This window comes from Nicotiana attenuata, chromosome 9 (assembly GCF_001879085.1).
Source record: "Nicotiana attenuata strain UT chromosome 9, NIATTr2, whole genome shotgun sequence".
In the NCBI taxonomy this organism is placed as follows: Eukaryota; Viridiplantae; Streptophyta; class Magnoliopsida; order Solanales; family Solanaceae; genus Nicotiana; species Nicotiana attenuata.
The window spans coordinates 46,097,397-46,106,706 of NC_031997.1; the positions used below are offsets into that span (position 1 = coordinate 46,097,397).

Here is a 9,310-nt window from a genome sequence, read left to right on the forward strand (position 1 = left end):
GAATAATAAATAATTATACTTAGTTTAAGTGACACAAGCAACATCTCTAAATTGTAAGTTCTTAATTAGGTTCAATTGCTTCTCAAAAAGAAAATAAAACTCGGATATGACTGGATAAAGTATATGTTACTTTACTTTCAGATTTCATAAATAATTCACTACGACCAAACCTATATTAAAAAAATCTTTTTGCTTCTATAACAATTTATTTCAAGTAAAGCAAATCGTCTATCTAAAATCAGTTTACTACTATAAATTAAAACAGACTTTGTTTGTTTAACGTGTGATCTATTTATGGAAATTTAATTTTTTTTATTCCACCCAAGTTAATACGTAACAATTGAACGAATCTTAGAGCATCTAGAAGAAAAGAACCAAATCCATTTATAATGATGTTTTATGTTTTTCAATTAAGTATTTGTTGATTTTAATATTTTAATAATAAAAACACGCAAACGCAATTTCCTTCAACCTCTAGACTCTTACTTCACTAGTGATACCTCTCCGTCCCAAATTAGTCGTCATATTTGTCGAGAGTTAATTTGATTAATCATCAAATTAAGTTGAATTAGATAAATTAATTGTTTTAAGTTAAAATTTAAATATTCGGAAACTATAAGAAAAGTACTACCAGCTGCAAATCTTCTCATGTCAATATGATAAAAAAAAATACATTCTTAAATATTACTATCAAAGTTCACATAATTGACTCTCGAAAAGCGACTTATAATAACTAATTTGGGATGGAGGGAGTAATAAAAGAAAACGCAATCGTTTTTTTGGCAATTTCTTCCTTCTATTTAATGATAATTTTGTTTGGATTATGGTATCTTGATATTAAACTTTAAACAAATAAACATCATCTGAGAATACAGAAATTTAGGAACAAGACAAAATAACAGCATACATTGATATATCAATATTCATGGGTATTATCATTTTTAGCCCGCGCGAGAAATTATTTACATCTGATAGCCGAAAAAGTGTATAAAATTTGTATAAGTGTTGTATATAACATACATAATGTGTGTGTGTATATATATATATATATATACAAATTGTATATATTTTTCGGCTATTATTTTTACAGCGATTATACAGTATATTTTTTTTAATATTCATTGAACCTCCCTCGTAATGTACCTATACTGCACTACCTAGGAACTACAAGTCATTCATCAAAAAATTAAAAGAACTTGACATAAAATATGTTTACTTGATATATCCAAATATTTTTTATTATCTATGATCCTAATCAAGATTAGGTGAGTGTTCCTATCAAATTAATGTTTGGAAACCACATTAATTTGATTCATTCATTTAAATTGGCCACGAATTTAAATTTGGAGTGACAAGACTGAGAACGTCAAGCCATTAAATGGAAAGGTTTTCGAGATTTAGAATTAGTGGATTCAAAAGGGTACAATAAACTATATGCCATTAAATCAGTTGTCTTTAATATTTATAATTTTTTAAACTAGGAAGTCATGTTTAACTATGCTTTCTAGGAGTTTTATACGTTTAGAAAATATAGAGAATTATAATACTTTTTATTGTGTAATATTTTGTCTAAGATGAGTATGAATAGAATAACATGATCAGCGATGATTCAAATAAAAGAATTTTCGTTTCTCTGTAGACAGAAGTCAGAGAAGTAAGATCAAATAAATATTTCTTTCTTTTTTGAGAGAGAAAAATGATGAACTTTTGTAATATTGGTCTGCTTAGAAAAAGTGTTATTTTCAGCAAAAAAAGAAAAAGTGTTATTCATCAGCTTTTGGATGAGTAGGAAATGGTTGGGCTTATTTTAGTGAAATTCTGGGTCTTTTTTTCTGGTGAAATTTTTTTCTTAATTTGATTGCGTGACGTTAAGAGATTTCTCTGCTAATATACCCATAGCTGAACTCCAATTTGGAGATGTGTCAGATGTCCCAGTAAGAAGGTTTGAGAGGTTGGTAATGGTGGATGTAAGGAAAGGTCGAGGTAGGTCGAAGAAGTATTGAGGAGATGTGATTAGGCAGAATATGGAATATTTTTAGCTTGTCGAGGACAAGATCCTTGATAGGGGCGTGGAGGCCGATAATTAGGGTAGAAGCCTAGTAGGTAGTCGAGTGTATTTCCGTTCCAGACCAGTAGCATTAGTATTATTCTCGTATTTTCCTGCTTTTAAAATTGTATTACGAAATGTTTGTTATTTTGCTTCGGTTATCTTATTATCTTAATATTGTTAATGCGTCCTTTTTCCATGGCTTCTCCATCACCATAAAAGAATGTTGCGATTATGCTTTCTTGAGCCAAGGGTCTATCAGGAAACAACTTCTACCTTCACAAGATAGGGATAAGTTTTCCGTTGGGGTTATAAATCTTCAATGAAATTCTTCTTACCATTCCCTATACGTATTTCGTGAAATATTAATAGGGTGATTATCGGGTGGTTTGATAGGATATAGGTTAGGTGGGTTTTAAAATATAATTGGGGTTTAAGCCTAAGGACCAACCTATTTGTACACAACCTTAAATTGGTTTTTGTTAAAATAGGCTCCAGTGGATTAAATGTGCCCATGTATTATGATTCCATTTTTTACTTCATATTGTTCAAATGACTTATAGTTTTGTGAGTTAGGAGTGCACAACAAAGGGCAGAACGGTGCACTAAGCTCTCGCTATGTGCGGGGTCGGGGAAGGGCCGGATCACAACGATCTATCGTACGCAATCTTACTCTGCATTTTTGCAAGAGGTTGTTTCCACAATTTGAATTTGTAACCTTTTGATCACATAATAGCAATTTTACTAGGGTGATTATTGGGTGGTTTGATAGGTTATAGGTTAGGTGGGTTTTAAAAGGTAATTTGGGTTTAAGCCTAAGGACCAACCTATTTGTACACAACCTTGAATTGGTTTCTGCTAAAATAGGCTCCAGTGGATTAAATGTGCCCATTTATTATGATTCCATTTTTTACTTCATATATTGTTCAATGCACTAAAGGGGAGCCTTGGTGTAACTAGTAAAATTGCTATCATGTGACTAAAAGGTTACCGATTCAAATCGTGGAAACAACCTCTTGCAAAAATGCAGTGTAAGGTCGCGTACGATAGACCGTTGTGGTCCGACCCTTCCCCGACCTCGCACATAGTGGGAGCTTAGTGCACCGGGTTGGCCCTTATTGTGCACTCTTAACTCACAAAACCATAAGTTTGTAGCATTACACGTCAACATTTAAGGCACCATAGTTGTTTAAACAAACATAGAACAAAACAAAACAAGAAGCTAGTTATAAATTAGCAATGTCCTCATTGCTATAAGGACAAATCTTTCTATAGTTCCTCCACACTGAAAAAAGGATTACTGTAAAGATCACACCAAAAGCCTCAAACCAGAAGGGCATTAAACATATTAAGTTACAAAATAACTTAGCAACTATACCTAAAGATATAACACTTAAAACATATACCTCCACATAGCTGGTCGATCTCTTGATATGAGAAGAACTCTAGATGATAAGTAATCAAAAGAAGGAGAATACAAATCATCAGGTCCAATTGTTTCTCTCAAATTCTGCCCATTGTTTTGATCCAAAATGGAAGATTGCAATATATCATCCTTATGTGAATCGAAAACAAATAGCCCGAGTCCACAAACTCCCATAACAAAGTTTGAGTTTCCCCAAACTTGTGTTAAAGCCATGTAATGGGAGTGAGCATTTGATTCTGGCAATACATAGTTGCTGCAAAGCCTCTGCTTGCGCAACGAGAACTGCTGGATCTGTGAGGAAACTTGTCTTTTCACTGCAGATTTCACAGTAGTGCAGCCGAGGTATAGAGAGTCTCCGCGGGAGAAAAGTGAATGTACATTTGCACCAACCTTTGGTATTTTTAGTCCTATACCAGAAGGGTGACGGAAATCTAATACATTGATGGAATCAGAAGTGCAAAACACCCCATCATTTCCTTCCGCTTCGGAGGAACTAACCCTGCAGCCAAATATGTAGCTTTAAACTTTTGATACAGATGAAAAGGCTTTCCCAATAATTGAACTGAAAATGAGAATTTTGCTACTGTTCTGTAGAACACATAACGGTACTTGAACTGAGAAAACATCATACAGAAACTTCTTTGAACCAGTCAAGTAGACTAATGACTACAGACCCGTGCTAGGTATATTACTACTGCTCCTTCAAGTTTGAAGGCTCGAATTATACTTCTTGGATGCAATTAAGGGTGATATGACATGGTAGCCAGTTGATAGCTTTATACTAGTCCTGGGATATAAACCTGTTTTAATTTTCCTGCAGTTTCATTTCATATGACACTTTCCTTCTTAGTCTATTCCAAAAAGAATGACACATTTCTATGTTTGAAAACAATTTAAATTTAATATTTCCATTTTACCCTTATTGAGAAGCTTTTATAGCTACAAAAATGTCATAGCCCCACAAAGTTTTTACCCCTCAAGCTTTTAAGACCACAAGTTTCAAAGTCTTTTTTTTTTTCTTCTTAAATTTAACTACCTCATACAAGCTGATTAGCTGAACCAATGGTTAACTTAGTTTTGGAAAATATCAAGTGTTAACAACATCATACATACATATCTTGGATCTTTTTGTGAGTTACATTCTTTTAAACAGAAGCAACAAGGCAGCTCAGATCCCCTATTCAATTACCAATAAGCCAATAAAAAAAACCTTTTTCAATCCCCTCAAGTTGAAAGAGTCTTGGGTACCACCTAATTGACATGGCTATTGGAGATATATTACAGGTGGACATGTTTACTTGTAACAAGAGAAATTTGATTACATATTAAGAAACTCATGAAAGAAAAGCATATGAGGAGAAAGTAATTTTGTCGAGTTCCAATTTATTGTCGGGACAAAACCAGGGAAAATTAGGAGAACTAAATCAGTTTTACCTCTGTCGAACTCCTCCACCTAGCTCAGCATCTGTATTATTTACATGTAGTGCAGAAATTTGGCGACCAGAGGATGATACAGAAAGCAGTGGTTGAGGACTAATAGAATTGACATCCCATAAAGAAAGACCCTCTGTCTCAGCAATCACTACTTTTCCTCTGCTTCTCCATTGCAAGGGACTTGAGTAATCCATAGCCAACATTGGCCTCTGTAAATCCCATTTCAGGATCTGTTCTCCATCACGAATATCATAAGTTCTGACCATCCTTTGGCAACTAGCACCTGATACGATGAGTGGTCCACAAGGTTTGTACCACCATTGCTGATTTTGTGGTGCCATAATTGATGATAGAGTATTTCTCCGATACATTGGGTTATTGGGTAATGAAGCAAGGGGTGCTCTTGTAGTACTAAATCCATCATCGACATGAAAGGCTCGCACATCTCTAGTGTAGAAGTCCCAGGAACAAAAACCTGAATCCATGGAATTTCCAGCAGATGCTGCCACAACATATCTCCCTGAGGAACCATCTACACCAGGAGCACGAATTATCCAACAATCTCTCCACATATTTGATGAGACCCCAACAGGAGGTTTATACTCGGCTTTCTCCTGAAATGATAACAAAATGATTATAAGGAAACATTTCTTAGGAGCTGAAGGAACTAACTAAAAACTTGGATGCTATAGCCTTATCTAAAATTTAACGAATCAGAACTTTATTAAAGTCGCATATTAAGAATCATGTGTTAACAGGAGACATTATTGTAAAAGGTCATGTGCGGCTTCATTTGACATCTTGATATTTAGAGAGATGGGAAGCTAGGAAGATAATACCTCACAATGCACGATATCATGGAAGGAGCAAGAACTGTCATCGTGTGTGAGGAGAACAGATTCTCCCTCAGAGACAAACCACCCTCCAGTAGAAGTCTTACGGCCAATCTCATTGAGCTCATAAGTACAACTATCTTCCGGCTCTTCCTCCATGATCATATCTGGTTTATTCTCTTGATCATCAAAACTTTCAAGTCTCTCATCACTTGCCAGAAGATGATCAACATTATCTTTTCCTTTGAGCAGTTTCGAAGAAGAATTTTGTTTTTCCAAACTCACTGCATCATCCACATCTTGAACATTGGTAACCTGCAAACAAGCATCCTCACACCTAGTAGTAACTTTAGATAGCTCCTTACTAAGAGAAGCCAAGAACTCCACAGCAATAGGGTTCTCATCAATAGGACTAATAGATTTCTTCTCAAGCTTCACTTCACTAGTTGATTCAACAGATTCAAGTTCCTCGCTTTTGGTACAGCCCATTAATGTCTTCAACGATGTCCTCTCTCTTAACAATTTGTGGTGAGGGAACAACCTCGCCTCTAATTGCTCTACGTTTAATCCCTTCACAAAGCTTTTCCCATCATCCTCAAGTTTTTCTTCCCTCTTTTCACTCAAAAAACCTATTTTGTTGTCGCCATCAACTACAGTACGCATCACCTTCTCAATCCCGGATATCTTCTCAACAGCATTCACATTCTCAGTTTTACTGCTACTCAGCAAATCTAATTTTCCATCTCCATCAACTACATTACCCATCGCCTTCTCAATTCCGGATATATTCTCACCAGCATCCACATTTTCATTTTTACTGCAGCTCAGCAAACCTATTTTTCCATCACCATCAACTACATTACCCATTGCCTTCTCAATCCCGGATATCTTCTCTTGGATATCTGAAATGATCAACTTTGAAGAATCAGGATTATTCATATCCAACATCTCCTTAGTCCTCTTAATATCTGTTGCAATCCTCTTCACTTTCCCTTCTAAGAAGGCAAGCTTCTCATGCAGCTTACTCGGGTACTTATTCACACTCATGCCAACCTTCCCTTGTTCATTTTCACATTTCTCTTTCGAAACTCCAGAAAGACTATTTGATCTGGTCACCAATCTCAAATCTTTCACAATAGACTCAACAATATTACCACTCTTTTCAACCAAAGATTTCACCTTTACTTCCTCTAAAGCAGGAAATTTAACATTAGACTCAACAATATTCCCACTCTTTTCGACCAAAGATTTCAACTTTACTTCATCTAGAACAGGATTTTTCACATTAAGATTAACCACACTTGATTTTATTGAAACTGAGCTTGAGATAAGCTCTTTTGTATCACAAAATTTAGAAATTTTAACTTCAGATTTCTTGATTTTGTCAGACTTTACATCAAATTTTCCATAAAGTTCACCACTTTTCTCCATTTCTTTCAAAACCCTATTCCCATTTTCACTCACTTTGTCATTCAAAACCCTAGAATTCACTGAAACCTTAGAAACCCTGGATGTTTTCGACAAAGTCTTAGAGAACTCTGATGGACTAGAACTCCTACCTCTCGGTACCGACGACGTTGACCACCTCGCACGTGGCTCGCCAACTTCAACTGCGTTCGCCGTCGCCGATGACGATGCTGCCTTGTCCATTCTCGGCATGGCACGAAGCGTCGGTTTTTGATTGGTCGACGCCGTCGCGGCCCGAAGTCGAGACGTCGGTCTCGGGTTTTCTTTACCGGCAGACCGCCGGAGACTCTCCCCGCCAGTGGACGTAATGGAACCAGATTTGTTGGAAAGTGGGGTTAGGTTTTTGGTGGACGGAGGCGCGGTGATCTTCACTCCGGCGCCGCCGCGGTCTTTTAGCCGGCGAACTGATGTTGTCGTCGACATTTTAATTTAATTTTTTTCTTTTTTGGTTTTTTTAATGTAAGGGAAATTGGGTTTGTGAACGTGTTTATTAAGGTATTCGGAGAAGAAAAAAGGAAATGATTTTGAGTTATTGGTTAAGGAAAAGGCAAGAGATGAGATGGGTGAAGAATGAGCGGGAATTTGAGATGTTTGGAAAATTTTCAAATTTTTGAGATCCCAAATTCAAATTTGCGCGTTTGGGTAACTTTTGTCATTTACATTAGAAGCCAAATAAGCTGAAGAAACAATTTTGATGGATGTTGGACACCGGGCAAAATTGTCTTCAAAATGTGACACTTTTCTACCTTGGGTGAATGCGACATGTTTTATGCATCAAGCTGCTATTATTCTCTTAGGGGTCGTTTGGTTTGAATACGGTTTATGCCGGGATAAGTTATACTAGTATAAGTTATGCTGGGATAAGTTATGATGAGATTGTTATGCTGGGATCATTTTTTATTCATTGTTTGGTATATGTTGTATTAAACATGACAATTGCATAATTTGTAAGAAGAATGTATAAGTTATGCCGGTACTAATTACCCCACCCTCTATAAGGTATAAGCTATCCCGGTATTAATTTTAATCCTGGAATAACTTATACCTGGTTTATTAACCAAACGAAATATTAAGGTGGTATTAAATTCTTATAGCAGCATTATACCTTCTTATACCTCACATACCAAACGACCCCTTATGGGTGGTTTGTTATGAGGGATAAGGTGTGATAAGATGGGATTAAAATTATACCGTATTTGGTTGGTGATATAAATTTATCCTGGAATAAATTTATACCACCAACCAAATACGGTATAACTTTAATCTCAGACTTACTCCAGCATATCCCTTTTACTCCAGCATATCCCACTTTCCATGTGGTATAAATTAGCCTTGAGATTATAATCCCGATATAATTTGGTCCGCGTACCAAACGATCAGTTTATTATATACGTATTCCGTTCGATAGGTAATGTGTTTTAATGTTTTCTATACACCCCTTATAAAATATTTAGTAACTTAGGGTGTGTTTGGTATGAAGGAAAACATTTTTCGGAAAATGTTTTCCAATTTTCCCATGTTTGGTTGGCTTAAATGTTTTGGAAAATATTTTCCTTATCAACTCATTTTCCTCCAATTGGAAGAAAATGTTATCCTTATCAAGAGAAGGGAAAACATTTTCCAAAACTCCTTCTCAACATTCTCCACTCTCACCAACCCACCCACCCACCCCACCACCCCACCCCACCCCACCCCCCACCCTAACCTCCCCCCCCCCCTCGGAAAAAAAAAACTTTTTTTACCTTATTTTTATTTTTGCAATTCAAATTTTTGTTTTTTCGTTTTTCTGCATCACCCACCCCCGCTCTCCCCTACCCCTACCCCCAGCCTCCCCGGACAAAAAAAAAAATTTTACCTTTTTTTGTAATTTCAAATTTCTGTTTTTTTCATTTTTCTACCCCACCCCCTCCCCCGAAAAAAATATTTTTTAAATATATTTTTCAGTTTTAGTTTTTTTTATCGGTTTAAAGGTTCAAAATTTTACAAGTACCAAAGTTATGAGTTCGGAGGTTTATGTGTTTGGAAGTTTACAGGTTTAGAAATTATAAAGTTTACGGGTTCAAAATCCGCGGTTTCGAAAGTTTAGCGGTTCGAAAGTTTATG

The 9,310-nt window shown here is 36.0% G+C and overlaps 1 protein-coding gene across 1 annotated transcript; it reads right to left on the reverse strand.

The window, feature by feature from the left end:
• LOC109232370 lies at positions 3,250 to 7,781 on the reverse strand. Its single transcript, XM_019398109.1, has 3 exons — positions 5,747 to 7,781; positions 4,908 to 5,521; positions 3,250 to 3,972 (listed from the first exon to the last, which is right to left on the reverse strand). The coding sequence occupies exons 1-3, from the start codon at positions 7,628 to 7,630 to the stop codon at positions 3,441 to 3,443; spliced, it is 3,030 nt and encodes a 1,009-aa protein (XP_019253654.1). The 5' UTR covers positions 7,631 to 7,781; the 3' UTR covers positions 3,250 to 3,440.

Excerpts from the sequence above, each read along its gene's own strand:
- LOC109232370 (XM_019398109.1), bottom strand. The coding sequence starts at position 7,630 with ATGTCGACGACAACATCAGTTCGCCGGCTAAAAGACCGCGGCGGCGCC. Across the intron at positions 5,522-5,746 it reads ATGATATCGTGCATTGTGAG|GAGAAAGCCGAGTATAAACC; the intron begins GTATTATCTTCC and ends TTATCATTTCAG. Across the intron at positions 3,973-4,907 it reads GGTGGAGGAGTTCGACAGAG|GGTTAGTTCCTCCGAAGCGG; the intron begins GTAAAACTGATT and ends ATTTGGCTGCAG.